The sequence below is a fragment of the Channa argus genome, chromosome 17 (assembly GCF_033026475.1).
Source record: "Channa argus isolate prfri chromosome 17, Channa argus male v1.0, whole genome shotgun sequence".
NCBI lineage: Eukaryota > Metazoa > Chordata > Actinopteri > Anabantiformes > Channidae > Channa > Channa argus.
Window position 1 is genome coordinate 3737313 of NC_090213.1, and position 22823 is coordinate 3760135.

General features: G+C 40.3%; 1 protein-coding gene across 3 annotated transcripts in view; it reads left to right on the plus strand.

Moving 5' to 3' along the window:
• Positions 1-21782, plus strand: part of msraa (methionine sulfoxide reductase Aa) — a 30407-nt gene extending 8625 nt beyond the window's left edge. For all 3 annotated transcript variants that reach the window (XM_067481894.1, XM_067481897.1, XM_067481895.1), the window contains exons 2-6: positions 8424-8492; positions 9322-9441; positions 13084-13188; positions 14105-14211; positions 20963-21782. In XM_067481894.1, coding sequence (XP_067337995.1) covers positions 8424-8492; positions 9322-9441; positions 13084-13188; positions 14105-14211; positions 20963-21133 — 572 coding nt within the window. In that variant the 3' untranslated portion in view covers positions 21134-21782. The remainder of the gene's footprint in view (positions 1-8423; positions 8493-9321; positions 9442-13083; positions 13189-14104; positions 14212-20962) is intronic.
• Positions 21783-22823: the final 1041 nt, after the last annotated feature.

Sequence of the window (22823 nt, forward strand, 5' to 3'; positions counted from 1 at the left end):
TTCGTCCAGCATTGTTCACAGACTGATCTTATGTGGCATCCAGATGGTGAATAAGCATCCCAGCTCTGTACCAGCAGTCAACGTTTTCCACAGGGCAGTATGTGTGATTGCCAAAAAGCCATTACCTTAACCTATAGGTGTATTCAGCAATTTTTAAAGATTCCTGTCTGAAAGGGTCTAATCAGACCACCATCTTTTTAAGTGCAAAGTGCATTAAGTACTATTTCCTGCCCCCATTCACAGCACTAATAATGGCTCTGCGTGATCGATCGAGTCAAACCCTCAGGGAAACGTGGGCGCGCGCACACACACACACACACACCCTGCGGTGTCTTATTAACCACCACTCTAACTACAGACATAGCTGTCAGTCAAATGTTTAAAATGTTCAGAAACGAGAAGGAGAACAGAAAAGAAAACCTTTGTGATACATGTGTAAGGTTCAAAAGTGAACCGCGTGTGTTGATTCCTACAGCACACAGTACACGGCATATGCACACAGTGTTTACTAGCAGTCCCCTCAGAAATAAATGCTGCTTTGGCAAGCGTTACCACACCGGACAGCCTTTGTTTAAGGAAAAAGGGCAGAAGAAAGACGTGAATGCTTCTGGCCTTTGTCCTGCTTAACGTAACTGGCGAGAAGCATCAGGATTTGCGTGAGGATTTGATTTGTTATTGAGTTGCTAGAGGAAAGAGGATATCTCAGGCATCCAGGAACCTGGAAGGAAAAGTCCTGCTCACTTTCTGCACAGACAGGTTGAGGTGACTCACACTTTCAGGCTTGAATGTACATAAAACTCTCCTGCAGCTTCATGAGAAAAGTTTGAGAAAACTGCTAATACGATACAGAATCCTGCAGTTAAGTTCACTATAGATTTTAGTTGTGTGGCTGGATTTACATCTAATGATTATTTAAATTAATGATCAATGCAGCAATTATTTTTTTAATTAAAGGGGTAATTGTTTGTCCATCCTATAGATGACCTATGCTGACCTTGTTAGTTTGTGTTATTTTGTTTAAAAGCCGAAATTCTTTGGTTTACTGCCATAAAACAAGTAAACTGAGATCTTTTCAATACATTTTAGGAGCTAAAATGTGGCAATTTGGGGAACTTTTTTAATTAGTGTACTTGAATTATAGTTGCTAGTTATTGTTAACTAGATCATTAGTTTGATATTCACACAGTGGAGATACAGTTAAAACTATATTCCTCTACAATTACTGCAGCGCTGTCTCAAAACAATGTTTGCGAGGCTCTTTTTTTATTTTGTCTGTTGCTGAAGGGGCCTGGTGGGTCAGTGGGTAGAGCATCTGTTTGGGATGCAGAATGCCACCAGGTCGAATTCCGCCCCCGCTTGGCCCCGCCCAGCCACCAAGGGCCACCCTGGCGCTGGTCCCAAGCCCCGACAAAATGGGAAGGTTGTGGCAGGAAGGGCTTGCAATGTAAAAACAACTCCACCAATGTGCGGCATTTGTTCCGCTGTGGTGACCCCTGAAGGGACATGCTGAAAGCTGTTGATTCTGTTTGTTGCTGAAGGCTGTAGCTTGCAATAAATTACAACACATACACGAGAAAGCACCTCATCAACACCCGTAGCTGTAATTCTATATGGCAAGCAAATGACCAAAAGGCACAGCACTAGATTGTTGAATAACAGACCTTACTGTTCAACTTTCCCACTAATACTTCATGTTAAGAACCTGGAAATGTCTAAGTCTGGGCATATTCTTCTCAAGATGTGCAGAGTGTTGTGAGACAAGCACAGGAGCAGCAGAGTAATAAGGATAACGCTGATGGCTGTAATGATGGGCAGTAATAAAAATGACGATGGCAATCAGAGTAGCTGATGGAGAGGGTCTGATAGAGAGGGAGAGAGAGAGAGATGCACTACTATACTGGGTGGAGGAGGGAGATGTAAAGGGAGGAAGAAACCAGGCAATCAGAGATAGACACAGAGGAGGTGGGGGAGGTTACTTTTTAGATTTAATTGCAGTGCTGTTGAGGCAATCTGTGTGTGTGTGTGTGTGTGTGTGTGTGTGTGTGTGTGTGTGTGTGTGTGTGTGTGTGTGGACTCCAATCTCCCCTAGCCAGACATTAGTTGCAGTGTTTCATTTATCACTGTCAGCTCTGGAGCTCCAGGGGGAGGAGAGGAGGGAGCTCCCAGGACGTTCAGGTCAAAGACGTGTGGGGCATCCTGGTCAGTGAGGTGTTCAAGGCTCTGGCCTGCTGGCCTCAAATATTCAGCAAGGACCCACATAAAACAGTGCAGAGATTGACTTGTGGGCTGCTGGTAGCGATTGTTAGCACCGCTTCGGTAGGTAAATCAGAATTTCTTGGTGTAACAAGATTGGACTGATCAAAATTGACCAACTGTTACAGGTGTAATTCACAGTCATGGAGAAAGGTGTTGGTACAGTAATTCTCTGTTTTTCATGATGATGTCATTTAAGCCATAGCTGCATGCTGAGAAAGGATCTGAATTCTTGCTGTTTTCTCTAAAATATCCTGAATGGATGACTGGTGCCCTTTAGAGGGGTCCCTAAATAAGGGAACTGGAGTTGATGATAATTATCAAGTATGGTCAAGGTGAAGTCTACATCACCAGCTCCTAATAGCTGGATGTTCCTGTGATTAAAGCTTGTGGGCTTTGTGGATGAAGAAACACACACATGAAGTCTGTAAAAAAAAAAGCTGAATGTAGTAACTAAGGAGGGGCTCTGTCCGAGTTACAAGTCATGGCTCCTCCAATGGGACAATGACCCCAAACATCCATTTAAATGTATGTGTTTTTTTTTTGCAGTGGACTGACCTCATCTTAGTTGTCCTGATCTTAGTCCTATTGAACATTGGTGGAAAGAGCGGAAACTGGCAACTGTCAAGCCCCAGAGAACTGGACCAAACTGAGAAGGAAACAAGTGTCATTAAACGGAGGAGCTTGATTTGCTGCCACTGCAAAATAAATTGTTATGCTACATAATAATAAGTTAAAGGCGCAAAATGGTTTTAGCCACAGTATTTTCATGTGTCGTATTATTGTGTTCCAAAGTATGTTGCAGCAGAATTTGTATTTCTTTTTTTTTTTAAAAGACGACTACTTGAGGGCCGGGCGGAGCTGAGTGGATTGATGAGGCTACTGTAGCCGTAGCTTTACTCGCACATCGTAAATGCAGGACTCATATGTTGTAATCCCAGCATCCTTGGTTCGAGGTTGGCCTGCAGGGAGCTTTGTTGCAATGGCATTCCTCCTCCATATTTTCTTGTGAGCTCATTATTACCCCGTTCCTGTTTAAAGTAACAGTTTGTTCTGCGGGTGACGGAAAATACGAGCTCAAACAGATGAAATGGCTCGAAACGCTAAGACTGTGACACAGGAGCCTGATTCAGCATGTTGTTCAGCTCTGTGTGCAGGTCGACGTAAAGACACTGCTGGCTTTATCTTGAGTAGGCAGAAATTTTGTGAAGTTCACCTTCTTCCGTATGCTGGAGGAAATCTCTCATGCAAATCATGCAAATTCAGAGAATTGAAATCCTTGTAACGACAAGGTGTAATGTCAAAATTCAACTCCTACCTGTCTGTTTTACCTTTATCACGTGCATTTTTATCTTCCTCTGTTTTGTTTCACTGCAGAAAATTAATAAGTGATGAAGGACGTGGTGAAAGAAAATGCACTCGGTGCTGATTGGCTGACTGTGCAGCAGTTTTGCCTTCACGCACATGTAGTCCTGAGCTGAAATAGAGCAGCACTAATGGAGTGTGTGTGTGTGTGTGTGTGTGTGTGTGTGTGCCTCAGATGTCACTGCGCATAAAGGCTGCTCTGTGATCAGCCTTATTATTGTGACAGAATTTAGGGAGCTGGAGAAGAGACTTGTACATGTGTGTCTTTCTGTAGCTGTGAGAGCATCCATAGGAAGAACGCATTCCTTCAAGCATCAGCCATCACCGCTGAATGCCTGTAACCCCCTAAACTACCCCTAACCTCACATACAGTGCACCTAAGATGAAGTGGTTGGCTGTTTGCTGTGAAGTGTCCTGACGTGCTTACTGACCTCTTTCACCAAGTAAAAGAAAAGAGTTGCCACTACAATCAGTAAGAAACTGACTTTCACAACAGAGATGATTCTGCTCATGGAAATAAAAAGTAATTCTCCTCTATTTAAACAGCAGCCTTTATTATTTAGAGCCTTATATAACCATCCTTCCAATGTCTCAGGGACTGAAATGTGAGGTTTTTAATCAGCAGTGTATAAGAAGCTGGACTTTTAGTATGTTTTTAGTTGCACATCCTCAATATCTTTGCGACTTTAGTCTGCTCAGAGTGTTAATGCAAGGTTAAACAATGCTGTGAAAATACAATAAACCCCGAGTCTTGAGTCTCTCGCACACACTGCTGCATTCGACCTCACACAAGAATATGAATTCAATTAATCTACAAGAAGCGTTGTTATCATTCACAGCGAGATAAAGGCGACAACAAGAAACAGCATTTCAAAGGAGGGCTGCATGAAATAATTACTCTCCAGAAAAACGTGGCTGTATATATACAGAAGGTGTGTGTGTGTGTGTGTCAAGGAAAAGATAACTTCGGAATATTAATGAAGGCTTTTGAAAAGGTTTTCATTTTCTATCCATTTCTCTCTATTTATCCCTTGTCTAAGGCTCATATTTATGTTTGGCTTGTTTAATTTCTAATAGCTGCTCTGTTCAATGCAAGACAAACCTGACTCAGAGAGGGAACAGATAACCCTAGTTAGCAGCACATGGTGACCTAAATTCAAACACTGGAAGTATATTTCCCAAATCTTCACCGTCTCTTTTATTTCTCCGGATTCAGAAAAACACCCAGTTTGGAGCAGGAAATATACAATTTAGTCTTTTTCTTAGGGTTGACAATTTCTTCTCCACCAAAAACAAAGATGGAGGCAGGAAATGAAGTTCTCTTTCCTGCTTAAACTTAAAGTCAAAACCAGTGCCGCCAACGGTGATCCATGATTGACCCACTTACACAGTCATATGTGTGTGTCCGAGTGTTTTAGCGTCTTTTGGAAGGATAAAATTAATGTCTTGATGACACTGGGGCATAACATTATCCTTTAAATAATAAGCAAATTGCTTATTACCTCCGATTGCTTACTAACTAAAGCTAATACTAACAGTCTGAAAAATCATCAGTGGTCCATTTATCAACATAATAAAGTTCCGTTTTTGTTCAGATTAATTTTGGAGGCTGTACACACAGGTGCTTCACAATCTGTGTGCTTTAACATTTCCATAATGTCGGGTTAGCTTTGATGAAGTCCATGGATCTGGAGGTCACACATTTCAATGAGGAACTGCTAATAAAATGAAAGCGCCTTTGTGTAGCATCACATGCTCAAGTGGTTGCATAGGTCAGATCCACAAAGACTGCAGATCAAATGCTTAAATGCTCACAAAAAAAACTGTTTAGTGTCAGCGTGACAGTGCTTTGCTGGTGCAAAATGAATCCAAAGTCGATGCAAAGCGAGTGTGAATGCAAAAGCTGCGTCAATTATGTGGGATCTTATAGGCTCCACAGCTGTGTTGACTCTAATAACAGTTGACTCGTTAAACTGTGATTAAATCAGCGTTTCTCTTCATAAGAAGTACACATTTGCCGAAACATCATGAGCTGTCATTCTCATCTTACCAGAAATCACTACAGGTCGGGAGCCTGTGTGTGTTCAGTAGTTATTAGAGCAGTACGTTAAATTTAGCACATACATTCTATGCTTTTGCATCTTTGTCTTTTTCTTTATTTTGTCCTCCTTCACTCACACACACACACACACACACACACACACACACACACAATGAGCTGTTAGACTCATTAGTATTCTGTCTGGACTTATTGTCTTTCCCTACTGACATTTACATTTAAATTGTTTATCTCTTAGTGTGATTGCGAGTCTGAGCATTAACAGTTTCTGTGTGTGTGTGTGTGTGTGTGTGTGTGTGTGTGTGTGTGTGTGTGTGTAGCCAGTAATGAACATGCCTTTGCTGGTCCCTGAAGGCAACCATTACTAACACACACAGAGGATAATGTGAGAGGAGGAGGACGAAGGATGTGCACCAAGATTAATATGCAGGATCTTAAATTGTCATTTGAAAGCATAAAGCAGTACAGGTTTTTAACAACAGTCACCCAACATCTCACTGTTGTCATTAAATGTTATTGTGGATTTTCATTGTTTGGAAACCGTATATTTTATTTGAAAGGCAGGAAAATTGAATGCTTTATTTACAAGGAAAGGCAGGAAGTACGTGCACACGGAATTACAATGAAGTGCACAAATTTATCACTTTTAAATTTGAAAATAGTTTTTTGATGCTACAGGGTTTGCATCAAGCAAATTACAGAAAATGAACAGGGTCCTGGTGAAACACTCAGATGTCAGAATTTCAGACATTTCATTAATCTACGGCAGCAGAAATTTGGCTTCGACGCGACACAGACCGTACTAGTGTAAGACAGTACACGGGCCTGATGCAGAAGGCCACGGCCATGAATCCCACCCCGCCCAGCCACCAGGGGCCACCTTGGATAAAGGAAGGCAGGAAGGGCATTCAGCGTGAAAACTCATTCCAAATTATCGTGCGGAGCACATTCTGCTTTGGCGACCCCTGAATAACAAGCCGAAAGCTATTAATCTTTTTGTGGCTGAGACGCTACACAACAGTGTGATTATACGCAAACAAACAAGCACTACATTTAGAAAATGCATGTAGATGTTAAAAATGGCCTAGTAGTCATTTGGACATTATCATGTTGCAGTTAATGTTTAAATATTTAATTTACTTATTTTATTCACTCGATCTCCACTGTCAAACATTTTATGAATTTCTCAAATCAAATTAACAGTTTGTCTCTTCCACTGTGGAGCCACAGCTTAATACCGTATGTGGACAGAATGTATGATGTCAAATTAACAGGACAGCAAAGGAAGGTGAAGAGCTGCAGTCCTTTCTTTCTCGTTGCCTAATCGAGATAGAAAATTGCTGAAACGCTCCAAACCTTCTTCCCTCAGAATAGAGACGAATGTGCCGATTTCTGACAGTTGTACCGACACTCGCTGGGTTTCAGCAGGATGAAAGGCTGCTCATGTAATCAGAGAAACAAGGGTGACTCACACAGATTTGGATGATGGTGAAGTTTAAATAAGCAGAATACTTTAAGCACATGATATTAAAAAAAAAAAAAAATTGTCATTAGTTTATTTTTTACCTTTATGCTCGAGTGCGTGACTGGAGTTGTGCTAATTGGTTGGAAGTATCCATCTGGCCACTTTTATCTATAGGCATGCTGCCCCTCATGAGAATTAGGCTATCATGCATGAAGGTGGTGTGTGTGTGTGTGTGTGTGTGTGTGTGTGTGTGTGTGTGTGTGAAGAAGGGGGGAGGGCATACAGAGGGGCAGTCCACATGTTGGGTTATTCTCATTCTCCTCTACCTTATACCATTTATTTTAATCCATCTCCCTCCCCCACAGTGCTGCACAACAAGCCATCTGCACAAACACACACACACACACACACACACACACGCACATGCCTCCAGCATGCTAACGCTAATGCATGTTAGCGCAGCCAGGTGGCTGGGATAGGCTCAATAGGTCCTCATCCACCTCTGGCTCTGTGCTGATTGGAGTGAATGCAGCTGCTATGAAATTATGCAGAACTGCTCGCTGCAGTTTAAGTGGGTTACTATGTGCGTGTGTGTGTGTGTGTGTGTGTGTGTGTGTGTACTTATTTGGCACTGCTGCTGTATCAAAAATGTTTGTTCAAAATAAACTGTATATTATGGAGGCAGAGTGTCGTCCCTGGTAACGACTAATATTCGTAATTTATCAGCTGTTTGCAAATCCCTGCATTGTTACTGTCTGTATGATCTCTCTTACCACCACTATACCTCCAATTTGTAAGTTGATTTAACGCCCTCAGTGGCTCAGTGGGTAGAGCATCAGGCGAGGATGCAGAGGTTTCCCGGATCAAATCCCAGCCTTTCCCAGTGTTAGCTCCCTGAGCAGCTCCTGTAGCTGCCCACTGCTCCCCCCGGGGGGGGATGGGTTAAATGCAGAGCACACATTTCATTGCATGGTGTATTTCATTAATCAATATGATTAACGTTAGGAGTCTCTGTTAGCCACTTGTTAGAGATGCTCAAAAGTAAAAAAAAAACAAAACAAAAACATTTTGTCACATTACAAAACATGAAAATCTCTGGACTTTATGTTAACGACAGGCCTTAGTTGTAGGGGTGCGCTTCAGCTCGGGAACCACAAGCTTAAACAGCTGTGATACTGATGCAGATGTTAACACAATGTACACGTCCATTACATTTGTGTGTTTTTATATTTTCAATCTTACCGTAATGATCATAACCACCCTCTCTTTCTTACTTTGCAGACAAACATGTTGTGAACGGCAACAGGACCGTTCCACCGTTTCCAGAGGGCACAGACATGGTCATGTTTGGTGAGTTGTTTTTATCTTCCAACATGTGTAGTGTTTGAAACTGGGTCACAATAATAAACACACAGTACAACAGCAAAGGAGGCAGGTCTGCTCACACTGGAAGAGCCCATTGCAGCATCACTACACACAATTCAGTACCTTGAAAATTTAAAGACAATTTGATTTAAATTGTAAACTGTAAAGTAAATTTTTTTCTATCAATGAATTTGCCTCTTGCACATTATAGTTTTGATATTACACAAATAATATGTTAGTAACGTATTGTACACTGAAGCCCTTTTTCCACCCACTTACAACATCTCTACAACCATGTTTTTGTTCGAGGGATGGTGACTAATGAGTAACTCAGGCAACAGTGTCAGATCGGATTAGTTTCTCTGAAGAAGCCATGTATTTTAAAGGAGGTGGCTTAGTAGCTCTCTACATATTAACACTAGTTAACGATGGCTAGTAGAATTTAAAGATGCTTAGAAATGATCTGACCTGGAAAACATCTTTTAACAGTTAATACTTCTACATTAAACACTTAATTCTTTTATAAGTGGGCCAACTTTTGCCCATTGCATCATGTGTATTAGGAAACTTGGAGACGTTTTCAATTTGTGTTTTGTTTCGTGTAGATTTAAAATATTGTTTCCTTGAAAGAGTAGGTTATTACATGTACTAACACTGATGCTCTAATGTTCACTTGATGTTAAAATACATTCTGTACTGCAACAAACAGAAGAGCTAAATTCATTATATCATAAATGAAATACAAAAATTTAACATTGAGCCTGACAGGAGACTGTTTAAGGACGTTGTTATGCTTTGGTCTCTTGTCTTCAAGGTATGGGCTGTTTCTGGGGAGCCGAGAGGAAGTTTTGGAAACAAAAAGGCGTCTATTCCACCCAAGTGGGCTACTCTGGAGGATACACACCTAACCCCACCTACAAAGAAGTGTGCTCAGGTAGTGTCTGCATGCAAATGGACACTTTCATACACACACTCATAGTTTATGTGTTCAAGTCAAAAGAGCTAATTATTTAACCCAGGGCCTGGAGAGTGGAGCCATCTTAAGGCTCCTATGTTTCTTTTACTTTGGAACTTAGTTTTATTGTTCCTAAAAAAATGTTTGGAAGAATAAAACTAACACTAAAATCTGTTGGTTTGCAAAGTTTCAATGATTAATTATTGCTACTTATGTGCAGGTGCACAATCAGCTACACACACTGAAAGAATCCATTTTGCAGACAGAACCTGGCTTTTTATAGTTTCATTGGAAGACATTATGAAAATATGAAAGTAATAAATAGAACACAACATATTCAATTAGCTATAATAATTGTTATATTTTTAACAACAAATTAGAAGGAGCTGAGAGTTTTGAAAGAAAAGCAAGGTTTTGTAAACTTGCGTTAGGACAGTAACAAGAAAGTTTCTCTGTGTACATACACTGGCTTTATGTAACTGCTTTCTAACCATACAGAGGGTCTTTTGTTAAGGGATATGAAGGGTCTCTCTTCATCTGGGCCATGCAGTCAATTCCAGTGCATTGCATCATATGCAATCGTTAGGCTCACAGTATTTACCAGTCCACACATCTAAAATAATAAAAAGACTAAAAAAGCTACAGATTGTGTTAAATGCAAGACATTTAGGATGAAGGATACCTGCCTTCCCAAAGATGCTGCACAGCGGCAACAGCAGTGTTGTTGCTTTTTGTGTGATATATTTGTCCTTTCGATGGAGCTGATGCAAAATAATCCTACAGTAACTGGACTTGCTTGGGATTCTTGAAGATGTTTCAAAAGGCAAAATTCAAAAGGCTTCTTCAGGTCTGACTGACTGTTCGGGAGTCGCAGGTCTTCGAGAACTTCAAGCAAATCCTGTTTCCATTGAGTGGCACCTTTGGATAAGTGGATTTCCACAGGCCTTTCGTTCATGCTTTGAAAAGAGAAGGCTGCTGTGACCAAATCACATATTAATAACCCGTGTGCTAAGGTCACATGTTGGGCGAATGTAAATTATTCATGGAGGGAAGTGTTAGAGACTGTTAGTTTGTGAGTGAACAGCTCAAGCAGAGTTCATCCATGACAAGGGTTTATTGAAGACATTCGTGTTGTTTGTATCTGCCCCTAAAAGACAAACAGTCTGGATATAGTCAACTTAACAGTTCTCAACAGAAGATGTGCTGGCAGCTCTGCAAAAGTGCTGTACCTGCACTAAGTAGCCTCTTGATGGTTCTGTGTCTGAGCACTTCACGGTCTCTAAGTCATTTAATAAACCACGCACACTAAAAGAAAAGAGAATCATCGAAAACAAGAAAAAAACTACAAGTAACAAACCACTAACTTGGGATTTGTTTAAAGAGTCTCTCAGTACTCTTGTAACTGTCATGTATAAGTGAATACATGGGGTAAAATATTTACTTGAAGAATGGGAGCTAATGGGTAGAGCAGCAGGATGGGATGGAGAAGTCTGCAGGATCAAATCCCAGCGTACACACCAGGTGTGTCCCCTAATATGTATACGTGCTCAATGACGACAATAAAGATTGTTCCTCTTTATGTAATGGGATACATATTATATTTATTATAGTGCCACTTTTCTTTAATTCCTCTTCCATTTGAAATGCTTGACACAAGTGGATGAGTGCATGATTTATTAACGATACATTCTTAAGGTTTGGCACAAGCTCTGTGTATAGGAGTGAAAATACAACTTGGATTCCAACTCAGCTTTTCCGTAATAGGACTAACAGCGTGTAGAACTAGAGTTTTATATATAAATACATCTGTAATAAAATGTGTTTTTTATATATATATATGCTGAGAAGTTTATTTGTAATTTTCTGTATGCTGTCATTTTAGTTGTATTCTTACATGCTGATGGAAAAAAGATAATTTTCTGTTCTCAGTGTTTCCAAAGTAAAGATTTTGTAACAGCAACTAGATTTGAACCTGGTTTGAACTGCTGTTTTTTTAATTAGCACAGTATCTTGGCAGAGCCTAAAAAGAGGGCACTTGGCGAAATGGAGTGCTCCTCACACCTTCACATCTTCAGGAAAGACAGAGGAGAAAAAAGACTAATCTGAATATTCATTGTTGGTTAAACATTTACACTCAGTTGAGTGTAGGTTCAAAATGTGATGATTAAATTTGCATGTTTTTTTAAAATATTGTACCCATATCATTGGCTTTAATAACACTCCCACGCTTTACATTATTTTGCTCATTTGCAGTTCCTGTCTCTCATCCTTTCTCTCGTGTTTATAATTCTTTGTTTCAAAAGCCATTTTGTCCACAATACTGACAAGAATGTACGTTTTATTTAAACAGTCTTTACCTGGGAAAAAAAATTAAATCGTGGTGGTGTTAGGTGTAGTTTCAAACACAGGCTTTATTAGCATTAATCAATCAGGGATGGATGGAGAGATTACCTGTTTTCTATACAAACAGATTTCATATTACAAATGATTGGATTGGATTCACACCAGTTACTAAAGGCACACACACAAATATTTAAGATTAAATAATTTTCCACCAATGAATGCAAAAGTGTTTTTTTTTTTTTTTTTCAAGTTTGTATAGGATTTGAATGAAGGTCTTCATATTAGATTTTTCTTTTGATGTAATATTCTTTAGTCACTATTGCTCATGTGTTTGCTCTCTGCATTATGAAATAACCACATCCTTCTACTAGGGTTAACTATTAAAATTACACTCCGTTGTTGATGGAAAGATATGATAAATTATCAGTTAAATATACATTACATGTACAGTGGCTCTCCAGGTTTATTTTCCATTCTGTTTCCAGCCACCACTTTATTTGTTATCCGGTCCAAGATTAATTTATTCCTGTGAGAACAGCCGGTGAGGCATTAATTTAATATTGACCGCAGCTTTGTCTCGGTTCGCCAATATCTACCGTAGGAATCCATGGCTCCTGATATTAAAAAAGTAATAAGACAGAGTGAGATAGGACTGGAAGTTGAATGAGGCGCGGGACAAAGATGTGATGCAGCGTAGCGAGTCACGTTCATTACCAACACCGGCTGCTATTTGTCTGCCTGCAGAAATCCATTGTTCTGTTTGAACACTTTAGAAGGATGTGGGGGTCTTAGAAGAAAATGTCTTTTTAGGTCTTCACACATAGTCCAAGTATGTGAGCTTGGCAGCCCAGTTGATGTGGGGAATAGCAACTGGAATTGACAAAAAGTCCGTCGTCTTCATCAGTGCATTTTTAAGACCCTTTAAATCCTGCCGTGTACAAGGTTGAGGGCTACTCAATCTCAGCTCAAGGTTCACTCCTTCCCTTGCTGAGGAGCTATCAACCAGTAGTACAGTAGTTTTTCAACCAACAGGTCATAAACAGCCAAAGATGGACAATTTGAACATTCACAGTTCAGTTACAATTGAACAAACTCACTAGCTGGTGATGAAGGAATTGGCCAAAGGCCTGGTTGAAATAATAAGCAGACATTGAGTTTAGATGAGATGACTCTGAATTCTCATATAATATAGTCACACCATAGAAATTATAAGGGATATGTTCATATAACCGTGCAGTAAAAATGTTCTCTCTGTGATTTTAAAACTATATTTTTCAGAAAGAACAGGCCACGCTGAGGTGGCTAGAGTTGTCTTCCATCCAGATCAAATCAGCTTTGCCAGCCTGCTCAAGGTTTTCTGGGAAAGCCATAATCCAACTCAAGGTACAGCCCCACTCAAGACACACTAAACAAATGCAGTAAACAAATGCAATTAAATTAATAAAATGAATGAAACATTGCAATGAGTAAAACTATAAATGCACAAGATAAAACTGGTTTTCTTTTTCTCGGATAATAATTAAATTATTAACCTGCACCAACAAAAGCATGGTCCAAAATGTAATTCTGATTCTCTCAACCTGAGGAAGACTACAATAAGTGATGGGGAAACCGAAATTAGATGAACAAAAAACGAAATAAACTTGTACCTTTTGGCCTCATTTTATAACATGTATCCATTATCTGTGAGCATTTATCCTGTTCAGGGAATAAAAAGTTTACTACTGAATGATAACAGCTTGGAAAACAGCAACACGACCACAGAAAAGAACAATGTGACGCCAGGCTGTGTGAGAAGCCTCGTTATCATGTATAAAGGTATTAGAAATGTATTGTGTAGTTTAAGGGGCATTTTATCATCAAGTCAAATGTGAAATTTTTAACCTATAATTTTAAAAGTCACCAAAGACGTCAGGTTTGTGCTCTGATTGCACATATCTGCACCAGAAATATTATCACTTTAGACCAAAGTGTGTGATTGACAGACTGGGCGACAAACATCGCCATCACTTGAGCGGCACAAGCTGCTGAGATAAGAACCATGGAGCTAACCAGACATTGTGCTGACAGGCTGGCACTGAAACGACGAAGGGATACGTGACGAAACGATCCTCTCACGGTCACAAGCAACGTTCAGTTCTGCCAACACAGACGAGTCATATTTTTGGAAATGCTATCAGCTGTTGTTTTTAAATGATGTGATGCTGTCTCTGCCAGCAACTGAGGACGAAAGCACCTCTCGCCAGCTCCAATCCTCAAATCTCGATGTTCACATTTTTTGTTTGTTTGTTTGTGTCAGGGATGCGACAGGGGAATGATATTGGGACAACATACCGCTCTGCCATATACACCTACACAAAGCAGCAGCTTGAGGAAGCCTTGGCCTCCAAAGATCAATACCAGAAGGTACGCGTCTGTAAATCCGTCATCTTCTAATCCCAGTATCATTATCCAGTCGTCTCCCTCCATTTTTCTGTCCTTCTCTGTTGTCATCATCTTTTATTGACTCAACGTCCCAGCATCCCCCTCTGCTTCGCACTCTCTTGTTTTTCCCTTTTCTCTGTGTCAGAAACTCTGTGACATGAAGACTGAAATGTAGAGGACACAGACTCGTATACTGTATATGCATAGGCTTCTCAAATCAACACACAAAAGATGTCCACACACTCCCTCTGTCAAACTCATTCCTGCTGAGACTTCTGCACCACTATCCCACCAACAGGGCTTGTTGCCATGGAAACTGACGAGAAAGAGGTTACTCTATACTTTTCTATTCTATTCTGGTGTAGTGTGGTCTTCATTAGATACATTTTTCTGTCTTTTTCTTCCCTTTGTTCATCTGTCCTTTTTCTCTCTAAAGCCTGGTTTCTCTCAGCGGGAGTTTTGTGAGCAGACAGAAACCTGCTTCCTGGGTTCAAGCACTCGCAATTATAACTTTACAGCTATAAAGCACTGCACATTTAATCACTAGGATTTTGCAAAGGTTTGTTTGTGTCCTTTCACATATAGGCATCAAACTCGTCCAAAAGGAAAAGTCACGGGTTTCCTGCTCTGTCTGTGCTGTAAACCAGACCAGGAGACCAGTGTAGAGGTGGATTATTGCGAGAGGTGGGAAATGAGCTGAGTAGGGAACTGACAAAGCTGTGAATGCTTAAAATACTGTAACCGTATCAAGGTTTTTTTTTTTTTTAATACTAAAATAGTGCTGAACTACAGTTTTTAACATTTAAAGTCCGTTTTAAAATTGGATTTTAGGGCCATTTGCTGCATAGGATTTCTTTTGTCTCGTTTTTTCTTTGACATTTTTGCCTTTTAATAAGTTACATACTGTATTTACATACAGGATTTGAGGTCTTAACTGTCAGCACTGTTTGGCGCCCTGCATTCGCTGGATGGCCACTAACCGAGGGTGATTGCAGTGGTAGTGTAGCAGTATAACAATATTTGTAATTATTTTAACACTTTTGGACTTTATTGATGTTTAGCGCTAAATGTACAGAACACATCAATTCCAATAAAAATGTACTGATGGACACACGTCATCATGGGAAAATGTCATGTTCGCCATTGATTGACAGGTGTTAAAACACAGTGCACGTGGGGCTGCACAGCTGTAGACTGGTCAAAGTGCACGTGCTGACCCCTATTTATGACAACATTAAGACTACCAAGTTGTCCGTGTGTGTGTGTGTGTGTGTGTGTGTGTGTGTGCGTGTGCGTGCGTGTGGGTGCGCACACAGGAAGTAAGTCGCCATGGTCAGAAGCTTTTATCTGTAATGGCCATAGATGGACAGATGCACACAATTTCAGTCTCTCTTTAAACTCTGGTCATTCTACAGATACATGTACAGACACAGTCGTTTCTCTTCATCGAACCACCACATCTCTCTATCAAAACCTCGTTTGTTTCCTTTGTAATTTTTTTTCTCACCAGATTGCCTCCCTCTCCCATCTGTGTGTGTGTGTGTGTGTGCATGTGTGTGCTTGTGTGTGCACAAGCAGTTGGCCTATAGCAAACACATTCCATGCCAAACCATCTGGGCCTTAAATCTGTCCTCCACAAAAATTGCTTTAGTTTCAAATGTAACACACACACACACACACACACACACACACACACACACACACACACACACACACACACACACACACACACACACACAGAAACTGTTACGGTTTGATCAGCTTATGAAGTGATTCTCTGTTTTCCTTTATGTCTGTAACCATATATTTGTCCTAATATCCTCTGGATTTGACGTTTTACACACAGTCTTAACATCTTTGAATTTGAGAAGCAAAAAATAATATTTCCAAAATGATGTGTGCGCTTGTAGATGCATGAATTCTACTGTACATTGACTTTAGATGCATTGGTACATGCCATAGAATTTGTAATTGGTTTAAAATATGAACACGTTCATGCTCGAATGTTAAATCTTTGGTGTCTTCACTGTTGATGAAGCATTTGTAGGTGGCTTTCTCTTGTGTCTCTGCATCCACGGTGGCTATGGCAGCTCAGTTCTTCTCCCTCAGTCCACACAAACTGAAAATGTAGAGGAAAATGCATAACCACACTGAAGATTTTCCCAGGATCAGTCAAAATCTTTATTTAGAGCCACTCTGATCGTCAGAGTCAAATACTGTTAAGTCTTCTCTCTCTTTTCCAGCCACATTTCACATATGCTAACAGAACAAAATGCAGATGTAACAGGAAGTCAGGATGTTGAGGAACGAGAAGAGACACAATAATCTGCTTTAATTTGGTCTCAGGGTTCTGACTATGCCACCTGGCTGGATTGTACTGCACACACACATACATATATATGTATGTGTGTGTGTGTGTGTAAGGTACATCAGCACTGCAGAAAATTACTTTGCAGGCGGCTGGCGGGTGTCTGCAGCATGAAAGGCGCCTCCCTTTTCTTCTCTTGCCTCTTACCCATCATTAGGGTGTTCGCTGCATCTCAAATGGCAGGTGGATGTGGTAGCTGTGTGTCTGTGTGTTTTTGTATGCTTTATGTAATAATGTGTGCTCACTAGTGGGCGCAAGCATTGGTGCTAAGGCAGCATCCATTCATTGTCCTGGCATCTCTTTCTCTCCTGCTGCACCTCTCTGGCTACTTCTCTTCTCATGAACATTCATATATCTGCACCGAAACACCACACAGATGCTTTTCTTTCCTTTTTCTTCTACTTCTCTTTCTTCTTTGTCTGTGAAATCCCCTTTTAGCGCTTTTAATATGGCAGGTTTGCCTCTTTTTCATTCTTATCAGTGTTGTTCACGTTTCCCTGCCTTACCAGAGCAGTCAAGGTATTTGCATTCCAAATGAGCAATCTACTTCTCTCACATGCAAATTCATGGATGTGAATTATGCATTTAGAGCAGGCTGCTAACAGCACAGCAGGACCAGTCCAAACAAATGCAATGAAACACTGTAGAAACAGGGAATGCAGTTGAGGATGCCACAGGACTGGTATAATGGAGACTGAAGACATTTTGCTCATCACAGGCAGTGTTGCATTGATGTCAGTGTCAGTTCATACATCAGTATTTTATTAAATTATGATAGTAACTATGTTGTTGTGAGGAAGCACCCTGAAATGATGGACCGGCTGTGGATTTGCAGCTGTTCTGCAGGATTTTAGTGGCAAACCAGAAAAATAACACGATAGAGATGGGCTCGTGTGGCAATTCCAATGTTTTTATTGCAAATTAATAGCTAATTAATGTTTTATGCATTTGTCAGGTTTTAGTACTCGCACTGTATTAGCATTGGATTGGACACATTTTACTGACTTGGTGTACCTAATAAACTGACAGCTAGGCTTTTCGCAGACTCTGGATTTTGTTAGATTTGACTTTTCCTCCACCACCGATGCCAGTGAAGAACAGCCCATCTCAAAATGATGGACGTCCTAAAGAAAACTGGCTGACGACTCAGATGAGGGGATGAAGCATTAAAGGGGAAAGAAAACACGGTGACAGCAAACCGAGGCTGGTGCTCTGTTTAATGGCAGCAAATAACCGTAACGATAACAATAGGTTTGACGTGCGAGCCCCCGGCGTATCCGGTGCCCCTCGCTGGGCAGTGCACACAGTTTGTGGATGGTCAGAAAGCACTGTTTAAATGTGAGGGTCCTGTATCTGTGCTGCTGGAGATTCCAACTCTCGTCGCCTTTTAAACATTTTAGCACAGTGAGCTGCAACGCTGGGTCCCATTAAGAATTTCTTTGATAAGTGTGGAATGACACATTATATCTTCGTGCAGACTTTTATGGACAAAACTTATTAGACGCTCCAAGTATCATCATTGTCTCCCACGTAACGTGCGTGCTGAGCCATGTAAGTTTCAGAGTTTGTTTCTCATCTTTGTCTCCTCTGCTGGAAACACGTTAGTTGTTTAAAAGACCAAAGTGAAATGTGGTGAATGCTAAATGATATTTGCACTTTACAGCCCTTTTATGGGCACAAAATATGTGCATGAAGGGTAGATCCAACCTCTCCAGACCTCAGGCCATCAGGCAGTAGTTTCATTTCTATTAATATGCTAAATCTGGTGATGTGACCTTAGATTTAAGCAATCAATTGTTTGGAATAAACTTCCACCTCTAAAGTGTGCTCGAACAAATTGTTTCAAATCAGTTTTTATTTAAATATAGCTTTTCTGATAAATCTTTTTTTCAGTGTGAACTGCACTAGTTTATCCAAAAATCCATCTTTCCGGCCTGAGTCCCAGAGTGCGGCTGCAACAGAAGAGTATCCCAGCCTGGCTAACTGCTGTGTTGCACCTCCACCCTATTTACTCAAATTAAATTGTGGTGTCAGTACAGTCAAGGGGGGAAATATTCACAGGATCTGATGAATCAAACAGCAGGGAGCAAACAGTCTGCCAATTAAAAGGCCAAACTCGCCAACGTTTATATTTTCTCTCCTCTCTTTGGTATTTTCTGCTATAAATGCATCACAGACCCTCTGGGTTTGTTTGCTGACTTCCTTTTTAATGACTCCTGAGCTCTGACATCAATAAAGTTAAAATGTTTTTTTTTTAAACTATTACCTCTCACTGACTATTAAAGGCACCAATGTGTGAAATTACCCAACACAGTAGAAAGTCTGATTGTCTTTTTTTGTGCTAAAAATAAACACAACTTTTTAGTATTTCCCCCGGGAGTTTGATCCAGTCACGCTGAAAGTGCAGTAAGATTGTACCTTGTGCTGGTTTGAGCTACGTTAATGTTGGCATACGTGCTCCCAGCGACGTGGTAACGTGCAGGTGTGAATCAGGTAGAGTTCTTTTGGGCCTGTTGCTGTTTAGAATGGGGTGCATTCCAATACTGAGTCTGATCCAATAGCTAACTGCACTAAAGCAGCATCTGCCAAAGTTGCTTCTGTGCTGCCTTTACTCACACAAACACATGTTGCTCAGAGTGCTCAGGAAAACGCACACCAGCAGCCAGAATGACAATGGAAGCAGCTTTAAATAGGGCATTTTGTTTAAGAAAGATCCACACAGCACAGAGGAGAGGCTCCCTGCCGGTTCCTAGTTGTCTGGCTACTGAACAAACGCTGGGTGGAGATATGGTGTGATGCTGGATGTCTTCAATGAGGTAGATGATGTGTTTAATCAGAACTGGCTGTATTTCAGTCAGTGCGATTCACCCTGTGATATGACGGATATGATACAGTTTGATTCATTAACGGTTGCCTGATCAGGGCCGTGCTGCTTCCTGTGGTGGTCAAATACTGTATGAAAACTGTAGATTGTGCTATGATTTAAATATTCAAACCATCTGTAACCAAATAAACCTGGAACAATCTTTACAACCGAGCGTCACGTTGCGTCACGTTGCATTAACTGTTGAGGCGTGCGGGTGCCATCTTGTGATCTTGTGGTCTGTTTACCTGGGCCTGCTACAGTGCTTAGAATGAGCCTCCTGCACATCACATTTTACAGAGGTAGGAAACGATGATGAGCAAGAAAAGGAAATTAATCTATCTGAAAAAATGAAATCATAATAACCAGTGGATGTCACCCACTCATTGGTGATTTTACTGACAGAAGCAACACGATGAACACGGATCAGCCGGAGCATTGTGTGTGTGTGTGTGTGTGTGTGTGTGTGTGTGTGTGTGTGTGTGTGTGTGTGTGTGTGTGTGTGTGTGCGCTCAGGTTCAGCCATAATTCATTGATGCTAAACATTCAGTCAAAGCAACCAAAGGCTGAGCTGCATCCCACTCGCTGATCACCAGAAAACATGCAGGATACATTCATCATGATGTTTGAAAAATAGTTTTATATCTGCACTGTTAGAGTTGCCCAACAGCGCAGTCACCCAAAAATGTTGCTTAAGTCACTTCAAGAGAATTGGTTTTGACTGTTTTTCGGCACCGGGACACATTTGGTAGCTGGATTTGGTGGCTGTCGTGTGAGGAGGAAGAACAGCAGCTTTGCACATAAAAGGCAAAGCATGTAAACGTCAAATTGAGTTAGACTCTTCCACAATCCTTGAAATGGTCGAGTAAGAAGCCTTGTTGTAAATATGCATGCACACATGCTAAAAAACAGTTTCATAACTCTGTGTGTGTGTGTGTGTGTTCTCTCTCATGCTCACTATTTCTCTTTGTCTTCTAATTTACCCACATGCCATCTGGTGGAGTAATTTTTATCACAAGGAGGAGAAGGTGTCATCACCAACTGATTCTAGTATGTGTGTGTGTGTGAGTGTGTGTGTGTGTGTGTGTGTAATTGTAGGTACAGCTCCCTGCCTGGAGCTGCACACGTGCTTTGCACAACACATTAGACACATTTCTTTCTTTTTTTTCCCCCTACGATGCTAATAGGTACTTTGCAGCACGAGTCCTTGACGAGAGTGGTTCAGTTAAAAGTCTTATATGTCTGTTAAAGTTGGTTTAAAGTAGGTTACTGAAACAAACATGGGCAGTTGTTACAAGCCAAAATGTCAGGAAATTTGAAATTAAACACAGGAATGAGTTTTGAATATCATATCAAATAGAGCTTAATTACCTGTCATACTCTCTATTGTCTCTTTTTTCAATTATCTTATTGCCATTCTAGTCTGTCATGGTCTTTGTTTCTAATGCCACTGACTCTTTGGCCAGTTTATCTGTAAATGGTTTTCCCGCTGCTTCTTGCAGGTACTAGCAGCAGAAGGCTTTTCTCCAATAACCACAGAAATAGCTGAGGCCAAGCCGTTCTACTATGCCGAAGACTACCACCAGCAGTACCTGAGTAAAAATCCTAATGGATACTGTGGCCTGGGAGGGACAGGAGTCTCCTGTCCAATAGGAATTAAGAAGAAGGCTTGAGCAGTAAAATGCTGCTGTAGCCTAAAAGTATCTACAGTTACACCGGTCAGGATGATGTGATGAAGCGATTTATTATAAAGCTTATGTACGCAAAAAAAAGTTTAGGGTTCTAGCTCTATCTCACTTTTGTAACCTTATGCAGTAAATGTACATTTTAAATCAATGAATATGTGAATAGGAAACTATTCTGGTATGAGAGAAATTTAAAGGATAATTTTGGTTCTATATTCCTCATTTTCTTTACAAAGTCTGAAATGAAATCCTTGAATGTGTTAGTATTTTAAAATAGATTAGAAGGACAAGAATAAAATCTACTGAAAAATGTAATTTTATTTAAACTTTCACTGCTGTTCATACATGGATTTTTAAAATTCTTTTATTAGTTGTTAAAATGGCATCTGCAGTGCTGTTTTTCTTCAGGTTGCCTTATACAAGCTATGAAAACCGTATAAAAAGTTTCTTAAATCAGAAATACACTCTCTATTCTGTTTCCTAGTGCTGTTTATACTTGCTGTATAAGCACTGAACTGCGTTTAAGCACAGATTTGCATAATAAAATGTAATAAATGTTGAACAAAGATTATGGTATAGAGATGTTTTTAAAGGACAAGTGTGAATATTTTAAATAAATAAATTCAGTAGCCAGTGATTACTTTGGGTTCTATTTTGTTTTTTTCTCACTAAATTTGGAACTGGCGAGTAGATTTTAAGATTAAAATGTAGTCACATTTGTGTTTGTTCTCTTGTGTGTGTGTGTTGTTTCGGGGCAGGTTTTTGGATGACCTCCTTCCTCTGATCTTTGCCTGCAGCAATGTTCCAGTCCATGACTCCTCTGTCATTGCTTTTAATCCGTATGCATGTGTGTTGGTACAGTACATGCGTGTTTTGATGGCACAGCATGCACACACACCAGTAAGAGGAGAATATGTTTGGAGCCAGGCCCTCCAAAGCTTGGCATCACCATCACAGAGGGGGAAAAAAAGCAGGAGAAGGAAGAGATCAGTCTCTTTGGAAATGGCAGAGCGCCACCTTGGATCAGAGCTGCATTGGATCATCTCCATGATGCACAGGCTACAGAACCAGCTTCAACCAAAAACGCGAATCTGACCACTGTATTTGGACTGAGATAAAGCTAATGATGTTTGAGATTTTGTGTTTTGCAGATTTTAAATTTACCCTTTTTGTTTCAAGTAAAACCCAAAACCGTTTGCATATCTGTGCCTTAAATTCTCATTGAATCCCAAATTGTGCTGAAACAAACTTTTGTTTGTGTGTAGACTGATCAAATCCTAACATCTATGTCTTTTTATAGAAGACATGGACGGTAAAGTAGATCAATAATCGTGTAAGGCTGACACCAGCTGGACTGCTTCCATTTTCAATAAAAGGTAAATAGTTGTTCAGAATATATTAGCATAATAACACTCGCAAGCCATTGTTCTTTTAGAGCTTGTTGGCTCCATTTGCTATGTTCAGAAAAATAAGCATTTTAACAGCCCTATGACTGTTTTGCATAAAAGTCAGGAATTGTTTAACTGGTTTAAGAACCCTTACAAAAATGTGTGACATCATCTTGTGTTGGATACCTCAATTTGAGGGAGACTGTTGGTGAGATTAAGCATCCTTTTACATGATTGTGGATTTTTTAATTTTATTTTAGTTTTTTTTTATGAGGTATTACCACAAAATA